At 40.5% G+C, this 24258-nt stretch overlaps 1 protein-coding gene across 1 annotated transcript in view; it reads right to left on the bottom strand.

Moving 5' to 3' along the window:
- Window positions 1–24258, bottom strand: part of ASXL3 (ASXL transcriptional regulator 3) — a 103113-nt gene that overhangs the window by 73900 nt on the left and 4955 nt on the right. Inside the window, exon 2 of the mRNA XM_035125483.3 lies at window positions 9820–9902. Coding sequence (XP_034981374.2) covers window positions 9820–9902 — 83 coding nt within the window. The remainder of the gene's footprint in view (window positions 1–9819; window positions 9903–24258) is intronic.

The raw sequence follows: 24258 nt of genomic DNA, 5'->3' as shown, positions 1-24258 counted from the left end.
ACCTGGTAGACCTGATCTGTTCTACAAAGAACTTTCTTCATTCTTACCATCTTCTCAAATTCCAAGCACATTTTTTGCAAAGTTAAAAAAGAGCACCAATCTTTTATAGTCCCAAAACTGTTTACCTTAAAAGCTGTTTTTCTTTCCAGATACTGAGAAGAGAATTGGCCAGATGAGGATCTTTTTACAACTGATTGTCGCAGCAGGAAATATATTTTTTAAAACAACAACAACAACAACAACAACAACACAACCTGAAACGTGTGTCTCAGACAATATAGATCTATCATGTGTGTGCATTTTCCAACAAATATTATGTCCATGCTAATGTATGGGTTTTATTTTGGCTTATAGTCTTTTTTCTTTTTTAATTTTCTCCCTGCTGCACTCATATTTGAGGCATGGAGAAAGAATCAATCATCTGAGGAACTGAATGCTTTAATGATATGAGAGAGAAACAAACTTGTGAACCATAAAGTCTGGCAGATTCATGCTACAATTTGACTTTGAACAAAAATAATGTAATTTCTAATATCTAAGCCCAATTATTCTAAATTAAAATTGGGACCTTCAGCTTCTTAAAAATAATTACAGTGAATAAACTTTAGCCAAGATAACATATAGTTAGGGAGAGATTTCTATGATAAGCCCACCTAAAATTATTGCATGGGTGAATAAAAGTACCAAAACCTATTATTAGTTTTCTGAGATGAAACCTTTCAAATCAATGCAAGCCGAAAGCTCTTCAGGGATCAATGACAAGTTGGTGATCACCTTCGGCTGCTGACAACAATTGGGCTGGTTCTCACAAAATTCAAAACCATGGTTTAGTGCTTTTCAGATAATACTTAGTGAGACCAAGCAAAATGTTGGACTCATATGGTCCTCATCCCCTGTCCTTCACCTGTGTGGATAGGAATAGGACATCTATCAAAATTACTTTCACTTTCAAAGAATCTCAGTTTAGCTTTACACACAAACCAACAAACAATGGTGAGTCGCTAAACAATCCAACTTTAAGTTCTCTTGTTTACCTATTTTTTGTTTTTTTAACTAGGATTCCTATTTGCAAATAATACTAAATCAAGATTATCTGAAACTGAATGCAATCTTTTCAGAAATCCTCTTCCTAGCTGCATAGAAGGGAGGAGGAGTGCACAAGTCTGATGCTTCGCTCAAGCTCACTGAGGCTCCTCCAACACCAAGCTATGGTTTATGTGCAAACAAGCCAAATATGTTCAGTGCATGCTGGCTTAACCTTTATGCATTTTTCACTATGATTACTTAACTAACTATAGAATGATGAGGTTACAATTAAAGTTGTAGTACTAAATGGAGGGCGGTCTGCCCCAGAAAACAGATGCAGTAGGCAAAACATTGAGCTTTGGAGATTGTCAATCCACCATTTTTCAAAAAATTAAGAAGCCTTTTAAAAACTTAGTTGGTCTTTAAGGTGCTACTGAAGGAATTTTTTTATTTCCTTTTAAAAACAGAATTTGAATTGTGCTAGGATCTATTTTCATTACTTTAGGTCTAGTGGTTATGTTCATTGCATGTCTTATCCCTAAACTCAGTTTCTCCTCCTTCGCTTCACAACCAAGCCAGCAAATGAAGACCTTCAAGAGGTTCAAGTAGTTGTCTGTTCCCCAAGAGGAGGTCTAAGATATTTTGCCTCCAGAGGCGAAGGACAGTTCCTTCTACCAGTTCCACACACATAAGCCAGCTGAACTGACATGTGAATTGTACTTCAACACGGGTGATGGGACAACATCCTCCATCACACCCAAAGGCAGAAGGTGACCTAAGAAGGTCACAGGGCAGGCTATATAGCACAGGTAGTTCTGTCTCCCAACACCTTATCACTGCTCATTCACAACCCCCCCCCCCTGTTTACTACCCACTCAAATAAATATTAAGAGCATAATAACTGCAAATTCTAAAGTTTTAACTAAGAATTACATCTGTTTTGAATCTCCTAGCATTCAGCTTCACTAGATAGCCCTGTGTGTGAGAAAGAAAAACTTCTCTCGATCCATATTCACCACACTCTGTATAATTTCCAGGTTCCAGGGTTACAATGAAATATAAATTATAAAAGTAGATAAAACCATCACAATTATAAAACCATTCAAAATGGAGAGAACAATATAAATTCAGCAAAAGAGGTGCCTCTAGTTTAGATGCATCCTAAACTAAACACCCCCAAATCTTGTAACCTTTACTCATAGAAGAGTTTCTTCTTCCCCTTGATCATTTTGGCTGTCCCTTCCTGAACCTTCTCCTACTGTACAATATCCTTTTTCAGGTAAGGTCACCAGAACTATACACAGTATACCAAGTGCAAACTCAACATAAATTTGTAAAATATCTTTATAATATTGGTAGTTTTGGTTTCAATCCCTTTCTTAACAATCTCTAGCATTTGTTGTTTAGTCGTTTAGTCGTGTCCGACTCTTCGTGACCCCATGGACCATAGCACGCCAGGCACTCCTGTCTTGCACTGCCTCCCGCAGTTTGGTCAAACTCATGTTCGTAGCTTTGAGAACACTGTCCAACCATCTTGTCCTCTGACGTCCCCTTCTCCTAGTGCCCTCAATCTTTCCCAACATCAGGGTCTTTTCCAAGGATTCTTCTCTTCTCATGAGGTAGCCAAAGTATTGGAGCCTCAGCTTCAGGATCTGTCCTTCCAGTGAGCACTCAGGGCTGATTTCCTTCAGAATGGATAGGTTTGATCTTCTTGCAGTCCATGGGACTCTCAAGAGTCTCCTCCAGCACCACAATTCAAAAGCATCAATTCTTTGGCGATCAGCCTTCTTTATGGTCCAGCTCTCACTTCCATACATCACTACTGGGAAAACCATAGCTTTAACTATACGGACCTTTGTCGGCAAGGTGATTTCTCTGCTTTTTAAGATGCTGTCTAGGTTTGTCATTGCTTTTCTCCCAAGAAGCAGGCGTCTTTTAATTTCGTGACTGCTGTCACCATCTGCAGTGATCAAGGAGCCCAAGAAGGAGCTCCTTGATCTCTAGCATAGAATTTGCATTTTCCGCAGGTGCTGCACACTGGATCAAAATCCCCATTGAGCTATCCGCTACAATCCAAAGGTCACATTCCTTGGTCAATCACCACAAATTCATATTTGCATATGTGTGGAGTTAGAATTTTGCCCCATTGTGCATCACTTTGCACTTGCTTACACTGAATTGCATTTCTAAATATTAAGTCAGAGACGGGCAACCTATAATCTTATAAATGTTGTTGGATTCCAGTCTTCATCAGCCAGCTTGGCCAATGGTCTTCAATTATGAGAGTTATAGTTGAGCCCTTGGTTATTTCACTGCCCTCTTTTCCAGCTCTACAATATCCTTTTTAAGGTGCAGGATCCAAAACTGTACACAATATTAAAAATGTGATTTCAGCATAGATTTGCATAATGACACTATCCTTCTGGCATTATCACATTCAGCATCCATCATGCCAGTGCATTAGATGACCAATGTAAGGTAAGGTCAAGGGTAAAGGACCCCTGGATGGTTAAGTCCAGTCAAAGGCAACTATGGGGTTGTGGCGCTTATCTCACTTTCAGGCCGAGGGAGCCGGCATTTGTCCACAGACAGCTTTCCGAGTCATGTGGCCAGCATAACTAAACCATTACTGGCACGGTGACAAGTGTTGGAGCTCATAAAAATGCTGTTTACCTTCCTACTGTAGTGGTACCTATTTATCTACAGTACTTGCACTGGAATGCTTTCGAACTGCTAGGCTGGCAGAAGCTGAGACAGGGCAACGGGAGCTCACCCCATCGCACGGATTCAAACCGCCGACCTTCCAATCGGCAAGCCCAAGAGGCTCAGTGGTTTAGACCACAGCGCCATCCGTGTCTCCCTATATTCCGGCGTATAAGACAACTGGGCATATAAGACGCCCCCCAACTTTTCCAGTTAAAATATAGAGTTTGGGATATACTCGCCATATAAGAAATACGACCTGGCATATAAGACGTCCCCCGACTTTTGAGAAGACTTTCCTGGGTTAAAAAGTAGTCTTATACGCAGGAATATACAGTACATGCATATGCAGTGCCTCCTGGAATGAATGATCTGGAATAGCTGCTCCCCTGCCTGTCCACTCAGTCAGAGCCCTTTTCCATTGGTATTGCCTATGAGGGAAAATGTGACTAGATGAGACAGCCAGACAGCCAAGGACAACAAAAAGCAAGCATCACCACTGCCAGCACACAGCTCAGGATGATGAGAACCAATGGAGGGTAACACCACCCCCATCTCCTAGTATTTACCACCAAAGGCAGCTGCTTCACTCTGCATAATGGCAGGGCTGGTCCTGCATAGTGCACAAGTCATTCCTCCCTCCCTCAGTTTTGATTTTAGTGTGTAAGCCAGTGGCATTACTCTTTGAGCAGAATGTGAATAAGACATTCAACAACAGAGATGTAGAAGCAATCGTTTCTCAAAGTTAATTTCTCCTCCCTAAAAAAAAAAAGGAATCTATTGCCTGAGGATTACTTAATATTCCCATATAGACAAATTCTAAGCTTGCATTCAACGTGAAGCTGAATCTCATATCCGGGCTGTATGAAACCAATTGTACTATGGAAACCATAGCTTTCTTTGAACCCCTGTTTAAAGTCTTTCTGTAGGGCAGAAACAAGCCAAATAAAAAAGCCCCCCAAAACCTGTCCTCCATCACATTTATTTCTTGGAAGTGTAATGCAATTTTAATTTCCTAAAATTCTACACACATAATGGTTTCACACATCTTAATGAACTCATGGGCTGCTACATTTTTGCTGTTTAAAATTTTACAGGACTGATGTGGATGCATGGCACCTTTGGGACCGCTGTGGCCTAGTTGCACCCTTCTGAATTTACACCCGGGGCTATGAACCCTGCTGCCCCCCCCACTACACACATGGGTTGGGGGGTTAGTGTGTATACACACAGAGATAGATAGACCGACAGATGGGTATGTGCTAGGCAAATTCTGCAGGAAGTTCTTGAAGATTTCATACACATAACACTGAGCAAACTGAAAGCTAGATTTTATCCTTCTTGCACAGCAGAGTTGTTTCCAGGCACATTCCAGTCAAGAGTCTGCCTAAACCCAGGCCTCCTTACAATCAGCTTTTTGATTCCCTCCTTACAATTCACTTTTTGAAGAAGCGAAACATTTTGTTCTGTAGCATTTTTCCTTTGAGAGCTACTTTCTGAGAGCTACCCAGTGCCCACAAGGACTGCCCCAGTCACCCACTATAATGGGCAGCTTTGCTGTGCAGAGAAAACTGAATGGGATGCTATGATTTGAATCAGGGATCCTTTTCCAGATAAGACTCTTGTATGTTCCCTTGATTGACCTTAGCTGTACAGTAGACATGCATCTCTAATACAACATAGTTGTCTTGCTGCACGGTCGTACTCCTAAGACAGACAAATGTCAACCTGTAGATTTCTGGCCAGCTTCTCAAGCTCTGGTGCCTCATGTAAGGAACCCTATTACTGCTTTCCTTCCCTGCTGATAAGGGACTGGAACCAAAGAGGCTGAAGTGGGTGCGAGTAGACTTAGACATCTCCTTGCACCCACTTCAGTCTCTTTGATTCCAGTCCCTTTGTTTCATTTTTGCTCCTTTCTTCAGACGCATTTCTGAACAATATTGCTTGTTGGCTGCTCCAGACGGACTCCAGTGATTGACCTGAGCTTGCACTGGCTTTTGTTACTGGGGCAGATTCTAAGATCTTGTATTGATTTACAAGGGCCTTGGGTCCAAGATATCTTAAGGACTGTCTGATCCCTTATATCCCCGCCCAATCAATGAGATATTTGGGAGAGTCTCTGTTGATAGTCCCCCAAGGGTCAGGTGTACAACTCAAAACTACTAGAAGCTGTGTATTCAGTGTTGTGGGGCCAAGCCTTTGGAACTCTCTCCCAACTGAAAGTAGACAGGAAACCTCTTTGCTCAACTTCAGGTGTATGATAAAGACTTTCTTATTCCAGCAGGCATTTTAATGTACTGTAGTTTGAATTTAGGCTTGGCTTTATGATTAATTTTCAATGTTTTATTCCCTGCATGGTTATTTTTTATGCACACAGCTTAAAAATGCTACTGAATAAGCGGCATATAAATGCCTTAAATAATACAATACAATAGTCACCCTTTGTATATAGAAAATTCAGACAAAGATATGGACAAATAATTGTGTTCCACTATTTCCTGCACTGGCCTCCTGTGTTTTTTTCAAACTTAAGTTTGTGATTTTTTAAATGCAATTGTAGCACCAGCCTGTCCTGTGTAGACAGACAAAGGGCTATTGAACAAATCTTTCAAGGCTTTTGTACCTTTAATTAAGTGTTTCCTGTTTGTAGGTTCTGCCGGCTTTATTGCTTCTTGTTAGGTGCAGAGTAAGATTACTGCTGAATAGCCTGTTAATTTCCTATTGAAACAGCTCTCTTAATTGTCCCTTATTATCGGTATCTGTATTAGGGCAAGGGGACAAACTTTAATTACTTATATATTAGTAAATATTTTTTCCATTTAATTATTATATTGAAAAATACTGCTCTTTTATTTTATAGAAATGAAAACTAGTAAAAAGTAACTAGGTGATTACAGCCTCCCCCAACCACAGGAATGGAAACTGACAACAGGAAGCAGCTAAGAAGTTATGCTTCCATAATTCCACTGCCACACCCAACATGAAACTATTAAGTGGTCAGAACATGCAAGCAGGTTACTTCTAATTAATGTTGGAAGGGGCCTTTGTTTAACAGGACACCTATGAATAAACATCATAGAAAGATAATGGCCATAGGCAAGGGAATTTTTGAATAATATAGCACTATTTAAAGTGCTGTGAAACCTCCATTTTAACCAGCTCATTGTAGAAAAGCACTGCCTCAGCAGTGCTAAAACACTCTAGTATAGCAACAACCTCATTGCTTCTTCAGTTCAAACATAAATCTCTCCATTCTATCTCAGAGTTATCCAGCAACACCATTTCTTAAAGTAAGTGCTGAACTTTACAGATACATTTGTATACAAGTTTACAACACAATAGTGCACTATAATACAATTCATGCAAGAGTAAACAGTTTTTCCTTTTACACTTGTCACTGGCAGTTTATGCGTTTCCACTGCATTGATTTTTATCTTTCATTTTTTACAGCACAGAATGGGCCATTTAAGCTAGCTGCAGTGCTTTTTTTCTAGAGGCTTTTTCTTTGAAAAAAAAAGTTAAAGGTTTCCTTTATTTCTTATTCCAATTACTTTGGTGGGGTTTTTTTTTTGCCATTTTTCCACTACCCAGTCTCTCCAATGGTACAATAATACAAATCTGTGGGAATAAATATGATGAAGACAGTATAATAATCAAGAGGGCTGTTTTTTATTATGAATAATAATAACAGTATCAGAAGTCAGAGTTCAATCACTTCAAAAGACATAAGAAAGGAACAGCAGTGGAGAAGAGTTCAAAACAATTGAAATGATTGTGGCACAACATTTGATTTTCTTGTCTGCTTATTTATAACTCAGTAGCTACATTTTAATTATTATTATTTTTTGCTGAACTTTTCTTCCCCAAATTATTTGGCACTTGCACCAAGCATCTGTCTATACTGACTCTATTTTAAGAATCTTGGCACAATTTTATCTTTACTTCTATATATAACAACTGTGACTTCTTACAGTGCTTAGTTGCCTTCTAGGAACTCACCCATTATATTTTATTACACACACCTATACTGAATACAAGTAGAACTGCAAATGATCTGCATTCTTTCTTAGAAAGTGGTGCTATATGCAAAGCAAACACAACACACTTTCTCTCTCTACCTCTCTCTGTTAATTTCTTCTGGTTAATGAGGGAGGGAACTCAAGCCTTGAGAAGAACTGCCCAGAAGTGGTACAGAATAGGTTTTTCATGTAGGCCATCACTATTTACCCAATGGCATCTTCAGATAGGACTGAGAAAGATCCAGATCTGAGCTGTAGAAGGCTGCAGCCTATCAGAGCAGAGACTACTGAGTTGGATGGACCAATGATTCAGTAGAAGACAGCTTCTTATGTACCTGTGTCCCATGAATGGGGCAACACATACACACAAACTGAACACTGCTGGCTTCAGCTAAAAGCTATAATGATTTCTGGAAGACATTAATCGCCAGACACTTGAGGGATCACCCACTGTGGCTTGTAGGTAGTACAAAGCCTCTAGTAAGGCTTTCGCAATCAACTGCTGTGTCTGAATACAGGTTGCAAGCAGCAGATGGACAGGAGTCCTACCAACTTCAACTGGTGAGGAGGTTGTGATCCTTTCTTTGCCGGGATCCAGAAGGAATCCCATATTCTTCCATACGTCTATAAAGCTCTCGGGACCCCTGTTCAAAGTATCAGTCTACACTCAAAGATGGGGAAATGGTTGGGTCTGCTGGCATCTGGAGCAGCAGCCTGGGTCTCGACTCAGACAGGCCAACATGATACGTTAGTCCAGCAGCACCAAAGGATAATCCAGGCCCCCATATCATGCCAAAGGCTGAGTCACAGCCTAAGCCTAACAAAGCAAAGGTTCTGGAATCTGAGACCACAAGAGGCAGGCCCTCTGGAGTCTGTAACCTCTGAGCCAGCACTCCTTGAGAAACTGACTGCCTCCACATCTGAAGCTCACATTCTCAATTCACCACATCAACACAGGCAGCTCACATGAAAAAACTTGCCAGAAAGGAGGAGTTCTAGGCTCCAAGTAATCTGGCCCTGTGAGCATAAAAGGTTTTCAGTTCACTCTTGACTTCTTTGGAGCAAGTTGATCACTCGGAGCTATCCGTGGTGCTGCAGCTAATGACCTGTGCCAAGGAGAGGACAGGACAAATACATAGTTTTTATATGAAGTTGGCTTTTCTGGCTATGCACAAGTAGGGCCAGTAGTTCCATGAGAGAAACTTGGGCAAATGTATCAGGCAGTGAATGTAAAGGATTAGCACTATATGGGCCCCTGCTCACTAATCTCTCTCACTGGCTACTGCTGAGGCTGCTGCAGCCACACAAAACTCTTGCAGGGCTTTACACCTCTGTCCTGTAGAAGAGCCACAGCTCATTGGTAGAGTAGTTGCTTGTAAGTAGAAGTTTCTGGCATTTCTACATAAGGCTAAGGGAGACTCCTGTCTGAAACCCTGGAGAGCTTCTCTCAGTCAGTGTAGACCAGGCATAGGCAACCTTGGCTCTCCAGGTGTTTTGGAACTACAACTCCCATGACCCCTGACCACTGGCCCTGATAGCTAGGGATCATGGGAGTTGTAGTTCTGGAGAGCCAAGGTTGCCTATGCCTGCTGTAGACAATGCTGACCTAGATGTGCCATTATTAGTCCACTTCCTACATTCCTCTCTGTCTTGCTCTGAGCAACAGGGGTCCTTTCTCAGAGCAAAGCAATCTGGGCATGGTGGTCTGGGAGAGTGTGTCATTGATTTGCTATGGGGGTTAGAGATTCTGTTTTAAAATTAGTTTAAATTTACAAAAGTGGCAGAATGTTAAAAATGGCCTAAGTGTTGACTATATTGGAATCTGGTACGGTGACAAAATAAATGCTTCTCCACTCCAATGTATAGCATTGCAGCCATATTGTTCTCTCTGATTTCCCCTCCTAATATCTATTTATTATATATTTAGGTTTCCTCTGTAATCATAGGCTCAAACACAGAGTGCTATTTACTGAATTATGAACAACATACCAACCTCAATTTAGATATTTTCCTTAAATTTTGTTTCTGTAAAGGCAAATATTGTAAAGTCAAATATCATATAAATACTGACCTTGTTTCTTTCAGCCCTTCTTTCTGAATAACTTCCAATATCTGCTTTGCAGTCATTGGTGAGTTGGGATGTTTTTCCAGTGCCTAAAAAGAAATATATGTGTAAGAAGGTAAAAAAATCATTATTGCATACATTTAAATGATTTTGTGTCATGCACTTTGCATAATGCTGTGTAAAAAGTGGGAAGTTGTCATGTCAAGACTGGGGTCTCTTATCAACTGCCGAACAAGCAACCTTAGCTAACAACAGGTTTAAACTGATAATCATGGGTGAAAACCTCACAAAATGCACAGACTCTTACATGGCAGAGAACTAGAAGAACAAGTCCTATTATTTATTATTACAAATGCAAGAAACAATTTCCTGTAAGGTGGGGAGAGAAGGGTGGTAAATTTTGCTACTGTTTGGACTGTTTATCGTCACTAATAGTGCACTTTCAGGGAACCCTTCCATTTGTAGAGCTCTTAGAAGAACATGCTAGATTTCAGAATGTTAAAGAATGAAAAAATTCTTAACATGGGAAAATGAGGCGTCAGAAACCATCATAATTGGTTGCTGAAATATACTTTCCAGTTCAGCTAAGTTTTTCACTCCTTTGCCTTTTATGAAGTCCCAATTAATATTCTTCCATTTCGTCTAACTGGTATGAAGGCTTCTGCCTCTTTTACTATCCTTCTAGTTGGTGCCCTCCTCCATATTTTTCTTCTTAGTCATACTTCCGGTCCTAGGAATTCAATCAACCAAGTACAGGCAATGGTGACAGCATATAGACTGTATCTAAGGATATTACCAACTTAGCACTTTTATAACTTGCCTTTCTACAATGAGAAATAGGCAATTAGCTCATCATCCATACCCAATCACTCCTAAGCTGCTCTCCCGGGAATGTCACAACAATCATTAGAACAGCTGCCCACCAGGAATAAATGGTGTCATACCAAAAATTACTGAACTTTAATAACTGGAGAAGAGGTCAGGGATTTCTTTAAACAAGTACTGACTATGACTCCCCAATTACTCAAGGAAGTGCTGCTGATCCACCACAACCACCATATTCCAGATGTCATGTCTGTTGTCCCTGCATGGCGGGAGATGCAGAATCTGTGTTCCTCCCCTCATTCCTGATCATTAGCCATGCTGACTAGTGCTGATGGGAGTTGGAATGCACAGGTCCTCCACTGCTGCCCTAGTATAACAATTTTACAAAGATGCATGCCAATCATGCTGAGCTTTCGCAAGTGTGTCATGTTACAATACAATGAATTGTTAAGGCTGCAAATGCAATTCCCCAGCAACAGCTGTGCTCCAAAACTTGAAGATCAGAGACCAAAGAAATTGCAGATGAAAACAATACTTCCCCCTTAATATTGGCTGCAGTAAAAGTCCCCCCGCCCCTCCACAAAGCAGTCTCATTCCATTCCGATATATAAAGCTACTCTTTTATTTTTCAAAATTTCCTGTTCTCCCCTTTTCAACTCACAAGACCACATACCAATCCACTGCCCATCATAGTATCCCATCACGGTTTGGATCCTTACCCATTAGAGGAGTGAAATCCAGAGATTAAAAACCACAAGAAGCTTTGGGATCCAAACCATGCTTCCAAAGAAACAAATTTCAGATAAAATAAAACAAAACAAAAAAGGTTAGTTGCAGATCGGGCAGTAAACGTATAAAGTGGATTTAAGACCTCAGTAAAATTTAAAAAGATTTAGAAGAAGAAGAAAAACAAGAAGAAGGAAGATGAAATGGAGGATAAGGCAAGAAGAAAGAAACTCAAGCTGAACTGGAAATATTCCAGAGTTTAAACTGAATAGACTTCAAAATGGTCACGGAGGGGAGGGAACTATACTGTACTGGACAAGGCTATGAAGGATATTGGGTACACTCGAAGGTGGGGTTACTCACTGTGGAGGACTCCCTGTTTCTCTTCCCGCGTATGGGCCCTCAGCACACCTGGGCAGCTCCTCCCTGAAATTGAGAGAATTTGGGTAGCCCTGTCCCCTTCTCTATGACATCACAGCCTATTCTCTAGAGGAAGTTGTAATGTGAGGTGTTACAGCACATTTGGATGGAAAGGGAAAGGCAATCTCATGTCCACCTTGGCCATGAAAAAGGGAGAAGTAGGGTAGAAGCTGCACTGAACTGGTGCAGGAAACAGTGGGTAGACATAGGGATGGAGACGGAATAGCATCATTACAAAAAAACACAGCACAAAACAAAAATCAAGCTAACAAAGCAACACACACGGCACACAGATTTTGATCAAACAAGGCACCATTACAGCCACTACAGTAGGAAACAAACAGGGCAGGACTCAACAGTATCCCAGGATGCACAAAGGCTGAATATGAAAGAGCAAATTAATAGCGTGCTGCGTCAATTACTTGTTATTGCATACACTAGTGTGGGCAGGAGTTTCAAATATCTTGCTGAATTGTGAATTTTATTCATCCAATCCTTAAAAAAAAGTTTCCACACACACCCATGCCAAAGAAAGAGAAAGAAAGAAAGAAAGAAAGAAAGAAAGAAAGAAAGAAAGAAAGAAAGAAAGGGGGAAGCATTGCTTTCCCACAGCAAGAGTCATTTCTTGATTCTGAACATTTTAAAAAACAACCTGGAGTCATGTAGTTTCTTTGGAAAGAACAAAGGTTACCCAGTTTGCATGTAATGCTAAGCCAAAGCATGGCTTAGCTCAAATATGGGAGTGTGCAGATTCTTGGAGAGATCATACACTGCCCTCTTCCCCCAGTCCTCTTGCTACCAAGCTATTCAAGACTAAGCCCAGACAAACCATAAGTTATAACCAAATTTTGTTTGGTTTGCAGCTCATTGTTTTATGAGGATGACATACTCAGACAAACCATGGCTTAGTCTCATATAGTGAGGCAGCGGGTAAACCACTTGGGAACACTTCTGGGAATCTTCCTGGGAACCTGCATACTGACATGTTCACCAAAAAACACCCAAAAAAAACCCATGGTTTGCTCAGTGTTGTGTGTAATCTGAGCCAACTCATATAATTCATTAAGTGAGACAGCTTTTTAAAGAGAACTGAAACATCTACGTAGCTTAAAAAGATGCTTATGAAAGAAAATAAAAGCTTAAGACATTTCAGTGATATTTCAAATGGTGTTGAAGTGGGCAAGATAGACCAGGACAATATTGGCCAGATGTCTGATACTAAAAGTCGGTCATGTATCACTGCCTTGTCGTGGTGAAGGGGCTTGAACAACTCAGAGAAGCTATGAGCTATGCCGTGCAGGGACACCCAAGATGGACAGGTCATAGTGGAGAGTTTTGACTAAACATGATCCACCTGGAGAAGGAACTGGCAAGCCACTCCAGTATCCCTGCCAAGAAAACTCAATGGACAAAGACAATCGTGGACAGTGTTCTCGAAGCTACGAACATGAGTCTGACCAAACTGCGGGAGGCAGTAGAAGACAGGAGTGCCTGGCATGCTCTGATCCATGGGGTCACGAAGAGTTGGACACAACTAAACGACTAAACAACAACAAAAGTCACAGCACTTCCTACCTCCCCCTTTCCAGCACCCTTTCCCTTCAATTTTATTGAATCTAAAATGAGGAATGACTAGCTAAAATGCATCACATTAGACTACAAAAACTGGTGAGATAAAGAAAATGTTGCCCTACATTTAGTAAAACAGAGTGAAAAAATATGCATCCCCCACTTTCAAAAAATTGCCAGCATACTTCCATTTTGAAGGCTTCCCAGTCAGATTGAGGATATAAATGAAATAACGATAATCCTGACAATGCTGAATAAATATAATTTTTATAAATAAATAAAAAGTTTCAAAAAGCAAGACAAATTAGTACCCTCACAACTTCAAATCTTGTCACTAGTGTTAAAAGGGCAAGCAGTAAATATAATTTTTCCCTAAGGGACAGGAGATGGCAGTTTTCAGTGCTCATGTCTGTGCCCTATATGTTCTATAGTCAGGGGCGGAGGAAAGAGGGTGCGGTAGGTGAAGTCTGCCCCGGGTGTCACCACTGAGGGGGGTGAAGAAATGCCGGGCGGCACTCACCGCAGAGCCTGCAGCGTGCCGAGCCAATGGCTTGGGCAAACGCAGGCTCTGCACTGCCCAAACGGTCCACCCACTGCCTCCCTCCCCCCTCAGCTGTAGGGTGGCTGAGTGCGAGGAGGCAGGCAGACTCCGGAAGCCCCCTATGGGCGGCTTGCCCTAACCCTGGGTGCGCCGCCCCAGGCGCCCAAGCGGCTTCCTCCGCCACTGTCTATAGTACAGTGTACTACATTAAGTAATTCCTGAAACTTCAAGGGTGTCCCTACCAAAAGACTCATTAGGTTTCAGACCTTTCTTGAAGAACTGGAGGAACCACAGTGGAGAATAATGACTAAAAATGCAGAACACCTTATATTTCAGCCACAAATGCACTGTCATGGCATCGCTGCTGAACTGTAAGAGTTTGGGTCTTGTACCAAAACTCTTATATTCAACCTCAATAGACTTTATTACTTGGATGTTTAGCCTATTCTCTCCTGAAAGTCATATATCAGGAAACAATTAGCAGCATGCTTATCCAAAGCCAAACACAACATCTCATACAAGAAACAGAAGAGAAAACCCCCGCCAACTCCCCAATCACCCCCACAAAAATGTTCACATAGAAGAAGAAAAGATTTTATATTAATTCCAGAAGACATTTAGTGTAAGACCACAGGAATCTGGGGCGAGGGTGGGAAGGGGATTTGAGAACAGACTGCTGCCATTCAGAGGTTACCACTGAGATGTCACTTTAGTATGGAAAACAAGGAAGGGGTCAGTCTCAGAGGTATATTGGGTTCAAGTTGTTTAGGATTTCAGAAATTTAAACCAGCACTTAGAAGTGTGGGCCAAATACCATATGAAGTCCATGCAGTTTCTGAAGCAACAGTGCAATGTGCTCCTGCCAAATTAGGGCAGCTGTGTTCAACATTATCTGAAGCTTCTGAACAGTCTTCAAGGGCACTCCCCACATTAAGAACTTTGCAGTCATCAAATCAGAAGGCATCAAATGCAATAATGATGGTGCTGAATGTGGGAGAAAGGGCCACAGGCTACTAAATCAGAGGATGCCTACAAAAATTATTTCCATATGCTACTACTTCCAGAAGATTAAGGACAGCAATGGAATCAGGAGTATAGCAATGTTCACCTGAGTGGCGGGTGGGGGCTGCTAGCTGATCACGGACAGAAATTGCAGGATATATTACATCTCTAGATCACAGAATGTAGAGGTCATCATTAATGTAAAGCTGCTTAATTAAGGTTTGTAATCATTATAAAAGTGCACATGTATAAATCACACCTTTACTCTTCTGCATACATGTTAGCAGGGGACCCAGTCCTTTTGTTGTCTACTGTTCCTCTTCAGTGGAGAAATGCTATTCATTCTTGGCTTTCTACAAATTCACCTAAAGTTAAGCTAACACATCCGTAGTTTACTGTATCTTGGTTTGTTTGTTTTTTAAAAAGTCTACAGAGATCTATGGATGAAGGACGGTATACAAATTTAAAATAATAATAATAATAACCAGCAATTGGGGGAGTTTCCATCCCTGCAATATCAAATAATGCCCTACTATATGCCCTATTTTGGTGTTCAGTTTACTCACTTGTGAACAGATGGAGAGTGGTGGAGTGCTACTAAGCACCACCCATTAAGGTGCATAACCTTCACCCTCTTTTCAGTACTCCATAGATTGGAGGGTGAAGGTCTGAAGCAGGAAGCCTCTTCCATCCATGGAAGTTCCCTGTGCTGTACAGAAGAACCATGATGTACAGAATTCTAAATCACATGGGAATGTGGCTCCCTGCTTCAGACTTTTGCCTGAGCCTTGTGAAGGGTTAAAAGGTGGACCAAGAGGGTTGGGTCTTGGCAGTGTGCCACCACTCCCCCTTCATGCATTTGTTTACACATGTACAGTATAAAATGAACGTCCAAATAGGGCTTGTTAGAATAGCAATTCTGGACTGGGGTTACTCACTTAATTCATAAAACATGACATGTTCTGTGTCTTGATCAATTCTAGCAGGAATATTGCTAGTGAACTGTGAAGAAAGACTTAATTTGAACACCTCAGAAAATACTGATATCCAAGGCATGTTTGTTGTCTATATGAAAAGCCTAATTTACATATGAAAACAGTGAGGAGAGAAACTGAAACTAGAAGGAAAGCTTCCTGTTATGGATGATGATGATGATGATGATAACAAATGTTTCATTTTTTATTCTCATGGGCATTAGCCATGGACCATGAGAAGAAAATAGGAAGATCTGCTCACAAAGAAATGAAATATTTGCCTCCGGTTTAAGAAAGGATGTTGTTCTATTTTGGAATACCAGCAGGAGGGAATACTTTTGGTTTCTTGCTTCATAACATACAACATGAATGCTAGACAGTTTTTGGAGTGATCCAGATGCAGACCTGGCAACTGCTCAGGCTATGATGTTCCCAGACCCTCTGGATAAAAGGAGCAGGGTTCACAATCACTTTGGACTCCCTTTCCTCCTTTTGCCTGATCCAAGTATTCTCTGGGCATCCAAAATGAGACAGATGCAAATGGCCATTTTTTTGTGGGAGGGATCTGAGCACAAAACAAAAAATTAGAGACCCTTCCACATATATAATATGTAGGGCTATAGCTGCTGTTTCCCCGCAGATTCTTCGTACGGTTACACTTCTGCTTGTCTTATCTTGTGAGACAAACGTCTGGATTTCATCTCCAACCAGATGTGTTGAGCTAAGGCTGCGCCATGATTTTGCTTACTATGGAAGCCATACTTCTGATGTCTCAAAAGCACAGACCCACTGTTCTCCCCTCTCTTCAGTATCCTAGAGTGTCTTCTCTCTCATTCCTATGCCCTCGAGCCACAGCACCATTGAACTATTGGTCATTAAGTAATATAATTGTAACACTGTATCGCCAGTCAATTATATTTGTTTGCTGACTCAGACCAAATCTATTACTTAAAAGTATTCCAGAAACTAAACATGACAAGTCAGGGTTCTGAGCTAGAGGCACGAGCGGCAAGAACACTCCGCACATACACAGATGCTCTTGCTTGCTGTCAGTGGTATTTTTTGCTACGTTTGTTAAATGTTATAATGGTTAGTGTCATAACAAAGATCAGCCATCATGTTATGACATTTATCTTCATAAATGAGGAGAGGAAGGGCATCTGCAAGTTATTCCATCGCTTGCTATGAGACGATTAATGTCATAGGAGATAAATCAGTATCTACAGTACATGGAATGAGAGACAGCATCCCAAAGCATAGCCATACCCTCTAAGTAGCTATGTTTGCAACCAATGCATTATCCACAAACACACAGCTGTGAACTACTCAAATTAGTTCTCAAGCAGGAATAAAAGTAGCATCTTAACTTTTAAAAAGTCAAAGTATATTGGCTTTGCATGATTGTGCAGTTCAGCTCTTTTATCCCTTTCATGCTTCTTCCAACCTTTTAACTGTTTTTTATCATAGAAATGAAGGCCATTAAAATGTATCATTCTAACAAAACATGCATCATTCTTTGTGTAGAATGGCATGGCACATAAAACATGGGCAAGGGCTGCACATCTTGGAAAGAAACCCACTTATAGCCAGATTCTAAATGTGTTGATGAATATAAATGTTTATGAAGGTAGAAGAGATGTAAGCATGCAATGCATCCACACAACTAGTGTTTTTCCAGGACTGGACTGATAATTTAAAAGGCACTATATAAAATGATTTTTTAATAAAAAAAACCTCAAGGGGTTAAACTGGTGTGTACATAAAGTGTGTAGTTGTTTTTTCATCTCTTAATATTTCCAAACTGTATAGGGGCCAGATTGAGATCACAACACTAAGTGTGTAAAAGCTGTTATTTGCCTTACACTGGAACTGCTATGGGCCCAAATAGTAGATTTCCTTATGAAGCAAATAGTAGCATGGAGCAGAAATGACATGGGGCCCCTTAACTCTCCCTTCCCTGTATCACAGCCCTAATTCAGATCATGGTCCCTGTTTTTAAAAAATCAACGATATGAAATTTGATTACACATTTCACATATCCAAGACCAGGAGCAGAAGGAAGTAGCATTTCTATTATAAAGTTTGTTTTCTGTTTTTTGTTTTAATGCACTGTTTCATTGTGTTTTATGCTGATGATTTCTAAGGGTGTAATCTACTTTGACTTTTCTGCTTGGATGGAAAATTGGGATACAAATCTTGCGCAATAAACTACATATAATACTTTGCACCATCCCTGAAACTAGTGTGTGGTGGAGGTGCTTTTTAGAGAAGGGCTAAAGCTCTGTAGTAGATAGAGCACATGATCTGCATGCAAAAGGAAGGTTCAATATGTGGCATCTGCAGAAAGGGCTGGGAAAGATTCCTGTCTGAACTGGGGCACAAAGCAGGGCAGATTCAAATCCCTTCCCACTCTTTCCAATCAGAAGTCCATGGGGGGGGGGTTGATCAGACTGTTTCCTGTGATCCCTCATTCGTGTTCTTTTAATCATATGGAAAGTCCACAGGATCCAACTCATTATCTTTGCTTTCAGGTTGCCAGCCTCCAGCTATGGGACAAACGTGAACTTAGGCAGCTAATGAGACATCATTATTTTGCTCTAGTTATCCCCCTTACCAGGGTACCTCCTCCTTTAGCTTAAAATACCACAGGGTGTCCCCAACCCATTTAACTGAAAATGGTTCACTACAAGAATGTTTGAGAACTACTGTTTCAAAAAGAGTCGTACCTACAGCAGCATCTCACAAATTCATACAGAAGAAATAGGACATGATCTGATTATTTTCTGGAAGGTGAGTTTTACCCAGTCAAGATCTGGAGCGCATATACAGATGACAAAATTCAATGGCCCTTCTACTTATATGTCACAATTCAGATTAAATATCTTCAAAGCATCACAAACCAAACTCAATTATTACAAAACAAGAATTTCTGTCTTTCTTCAGCTATGCATTGTAAAGAAATAACACACATACTACCATGCCAAACAAATACAAAGATAGCCTTATAAAACAAATCTGGGGAAACCCTGAGGCAAAAAATACAATAATAAAATAGAATACAGCTCTTCAAAGCTGCCTTGATTGCGGATCAAAGAGAAAGGCCATCAAAACCTCCTAAAGCAGCAGCGTTTCTACATGTCTAAAAGAGAATTAACTTAGAACAAATATGGAAATAATGGAAGGTCTGTGTTAAGCCAGCCACAAAGAAGTCCTTAGTGTAGTTAAACAAAGTCAAATCAAATCCCTATTTTATAACAGCATGAAACTCTTCTACAATAGTTTAAATTCTATTTATAGTAGCAAGAGTCAACACTTGAGATAAAAGTCAAAGGGATTAAAGTCAAAGCTCTAGCTATACATAAGTTATGATACTGATTTTTGGTGTCGTTTGTGGCCTTCAAATATGAAGACACAGCGTGAAATATTCCCTCACTACTATATGATTTAGTTCAACTATCTCAGCAAAACAGAGAAGGGAGGAAATTGCATTTGGGTTTGAAAAGCTAGATATATTAACTCGTAAATGTGCCGGTCTCTGTCTCTCTGTCTTGCAATTAGTGTTTTTTAAAAACTGCTTATCAACCATAATGGGTATCTTTAAGTTACAGGTTACTGTACTTTAATCATGAATGAAAATCACATGCTTTCTGCTGCATTGCATGGAATGTTGCTCATGGTCTACTGAAGGAGATACTATTGTTAGTATGTACATCAAGATTTGTCAAAACTGAGCACAGTGCAAGGATAGATCTCAAGGTGTATAAATAAAGTGTGGTGGGCAGAGGTGGAAGCACATGCATGCATACAGCCATTCATGCTTTGTAGATCTTCATTGCTCTGCCTTGTAGGGATAGATAACTTCACTGGACGTCCCCCAACCCATTTCCCCTCTTTTCTTCCTAAATTGCTAATCCACTCATAGCAAAAACAAATACAAATACAACCCCCAACCTAGTTTTAACTCAAACTGTAATCGTTCACGATCATCTTCAACATGCTACTTTGAATCCAGATTTATTCCAGATCTTTGATTAGGTTATCCATGCCTTTTCCTCTTCACACATGCCCCATGTGAACGAGGAAAGAAGCAGTTATTGCAATCTAGGTATACTGTACCCCAGGGACCCCCAAACTGCGGCCCTCCAGATGTTTTGGCCTACAACTCCCATGATCCCTAGCTAACAGGACCAGTGGTTGGGGAAGATGGGAACTATAGTCCAAAACATCTGGAGGGGCGAAGTTTGGGGGTGCCTGCTGTACCCCCACCCATGTCACTGAGCAGCTGGGGCTGCATACATCTGTTTTCAAATGGCCGCCTTATAATGCCATGCAGAAATAGTCTGCAATGAGCTTTTATTTTATTTTTGAAGAAGTACTTTTGGGGGTGGGGCACAAAAATAATAATAATCATACACATACAACCTGGAATTTCCCATAACTGATATTCTTCATTTGATGGACACACTGTCATTAACACTATGACTTCCTCGGGCTTCCTACTTCCTATGACCATATTCTGCTGTTTTTGTTCCTGGGTTGTTCTCAACCATTTTTATTCACCAATTCTAATCTTTTATTGCAATTCTGATTTTTAACCACTTGGGGAACCCCTGTGTTGAAGAGGCAGAACAAAAATCTGCGAAACAAACAAATAACAAAGATGCCAAAAGATACTTGGGAAGATGAGACAACAAAAGAATGTTTGGACACCAATAACTTCAGATGTTGATGTCTTGACAGGAATTGCTGCTGTCACCATGTACTCAGAAACCAACATAAGCAACTCCAGTAGGTACTAGACTGATCCTAAGCTGAGGAGCTCAAATATATCATACTAGTGTGGGGTTGACATGCGAGCATTGTTTCTTTTTCACTTACTGGAGAATATTAGTACTGCAGGTTTTGACCTATAAAGTGTTTAAAAATCTGGGTCTTGGGTGTCTGAACTGTCATCTCTTGCATAAACATGCCCTTCCACTACCATTGGAAACCTTCTTCTTACTGATGCCCCACACCCATCTCTGCTTTGGAATTTAGGCACCAGTAGCAGCTAGAAGCAAAGCCATTTATGTAATGGTGTCAGACCTTGCAACACCCTTCCCAGTGATTATTTACCAGGCACCAGAGGTCATTTTAGGGTAGTTTGGCTGCACTGGGTACCACAGGGGGGCACTGCAACAATGGTGTCAAACAGATCACAATAGTTTTAAAGCTGCACAGGGTGCCACTGAAATTTGAGAGCCTCAAGTCCGCCACTGCAGGCACCTACATTGTTATTGTTTGGCACCAGGTTAGAAGCATTTTTGCTGCATGGGGCCTTTGCTAAAACCTGCTTACTTATATTTTGCTCCTACTGCTGCTTTTAGAATATCTTTTATTTATTGCTCAGTGTTTGGTCTTATTGTCACCTTTCAGAACTGCAAGCCACACTGAGAATTAAAGAGAACAATGGATTGTAAATCTGTTAAAATCTACTGCCCTAGGGAAAGTCAACCAATTAGGGTGTAACCACACAGTATGTTTACCCACACAATTCCAGCCTTAGCAAAATGCCAAAAGAGCAGAAAGCAACCCACAAGAAAAGACATGATGATGTATAGAGCTACTCCTTCCTTCAAGCAGCCTGTTTTGTCAGCACACAACCCATAATTCTCTCAATATAGATTGTGCATGAGTCCCATGTGGCTTACATTCTCCTTGCACCAATATGGCCTCTCCCCCCTAACCATCCTATGCAAACACAGACAGCTTAAGGCACCCATCTTATTTTATATTTAAAATGTTATTTCATGGACACAGTTCAGCAGATTGCATATAGTCAAGTTTTAGTTATGTATTCAAACTGATTGCCTGAGTCAGCATATACAGGTTAACCTTTTAAAACACTATAGATTGCCCATAAAATACTGTATGGAATGGAAAACAAGTATGTTTGCTCAGCAGCTTTATTAAAAGCTGATTATCTTAGCATTAACATTCCCCCTGTCAGAATGTCTAGCTTACACTAGATAGACCCCCTTTCCAAACAAAACAAAAAAACCCTACAGTTGCCATTGATCTCACTCACCACTCTACCTGGCACCTGTTCTCTGCCTATTCAAACAAATGGTACAATTGAGCAGAAGCAGTACTGGCATGCATCATGTTGATTAGTAGTGCTTGCATAATACGTACTAGAGCACATGACCTTTGCCAGTATTATCTCTGCCTGTTCGCTCATTCAGCTGTCTCTCCCAATAGCATAGTCTGTGGTATGTTGGAAGAACATGAGTAGGTAAGACTATCAGCCAGCAGAGGCCAATTGTCTCACTCTTGTTGTTTAGTCGTTTAGTCATGTCCAACTCTTCGTGGCCCCATGGTCTCACTCTTAATGCCAGTCAAATGGACAACCTTCCATTCCCTCACAGAAATTGGACTTTGAGCTGTTTAGTACTTTTGGCAACTGAGCATTCTGAGTCACACAGTAGCTCACCAATGACAGATGCTTCATAATCCTTAGAAATATAGGGTGTGCAATAGTATGTTTGGGATGTACAGTCTATGATGTTTCCAAAGCATTCAACAATACAAATTGAAGGATGTTTGCCTGACGGAATAAAGTGGAGCTGAGCACCAATTGATGAATTAACATATGAGAAAGGGACAATAGAGAATCACAATGTCATACAGAATACTTCAAACTAATGTTTATGAAAAGATCCTAAGGACCTTAAGCCTCAGCTGTTCTTCATGGAAATAATTTAAAAAGCTTCCCTACATGATCCAGAGATGCATATTGTACCAAAACAAACAAACAAACAAACAACCTAACACCCCAAACCCAAAGAAGAACACTTTGTTTAAAAACAGACCACCTCTGCTTCTCCTTTTTGAGTATATCCAGAGAGCAAAACTATCTTTGTACAAAAAGTAAGGCCTGCTGCACTTAATGTACATGTCTGGTGTACGTATGTACAGATTATTTTAAAAGATTTTTGTCCCCTAAAAGAACGGGGGCTTGAAACACGTTGGGATCTTTAATAAACATTAGTTTACGTAAACATTTTTTTTAATTTCCTCCCCCATTTGTCATCCTGTTGAGCCCTGATTCCTTCATGTCTTAGGAGTTAAAGGTGAAGCTAATTATTCTTATTAGCATAACATTAGGGTTATGTGTGATTATTATAGCCATGCCTGCCTGCCTTATATCAAGTCAGATCATTCCCCAATCTGGGTCAGTATTGTCTATGGACTGACAGTGGCTCTCCAGGATTTCAGAAAGACATCTTTCCTAAACTTACCTAGAATTGCCAGTGTTTAAACCAAGAGTCTCCTGCATGCAAAGCAGGAGCTGTGCCCACTGAGCTACAGCCCCACCCCAAGTAAATATATGAGTGCCTCCTAAAGATACAGAAGTCTTCTAAGGACTGGGATGTGTTCTCATACAAGGCCTATAATTTTTGCCTCAGTTCTGGTATATACAAAATGTAACTAATAATTCAAATAAAGCTGTAAAGCTAAACCTATTTTTATCTGCAATGCACTGATACTATTTCAAATAGCACAATGGGAAAGAGAATAAAAGGGAAACATTTATTAGTCAATGGGAGGTGTAGTGCAAACAAGACAAGATATAAGTACATCCCCTTTCTTCTACTCTACAAACAGAGTTAATGTTCAACAGTTGTCCAATTTGTGTAAGAGATCCTGCAGAAAAACCTGCATATTAAAATATGTATTAAAATGTATATGCATAGCCACACTTCAAAAGGCAGTTATACCTGCACTGACAACTTTAACTACCATTTCTGAGTACTCTACTGTACATCCTTTTACACTCTAATAGTATACGGTGGCTTTATATTGAGGGATGACATTGCCACAATGAATGGTTTAAATATTTGTGTTACTCTGCCCTGCCCATGGCAGATTAAGCATTTGGTAACTCAGTACTCATGGAATTCTGTAGTGTGAACATTGATCAAGCTATCACAGGAGTCATTGCTTGAGAACATATTAGGTCTCAACTGTTTGCTTGTCACTGAAATTGATTCAGTAAGGCCAGAAATAAAATATTGATGAATCCCAAGAGAGCAGAATAACAAACTGGCGAAATGCTTACCAGTGAACACTTTGTGGCGTCATCATGCCTTGAGAGATTTCAGATTAAACTCTAATTCAACTACAATACCAGAGCCAGTGGAAGCGATGATATGTGTTGTTCCTGCTTTCTGTCTAAAGTATTGCATATTAAGGATCTTGCCTTTGAGTTGAATAAGAGATCAGACTGTTAAATTCCATGTAACACACTGCTGTTTAGAAGTCCACACCACATTATTTGTTGTTCTGTAGATTCAAACTAACCTGGGAATAGAAGATCACTAGGTGTTTTGTTGCAGACCATACATT

This window comes from Zootoca vivipara, chromosome 8, assembly GCF_965207765.1.
Source record: "Zootoca vivipara chromosome 8, rZooViv2.hap1.1, whole genome shotgun sequence".
NCBI lineage: Eukaryota > Metazoa > Chordata > Lepidosauria > Squamata > Lacertidae > Zootoca > Zootoca vivipara.
The sequence above is the reverse complement of the archived record's forward strand: the minus strand, read 5'-3'. Positions and strand labels throughout refer to the sequence as shown.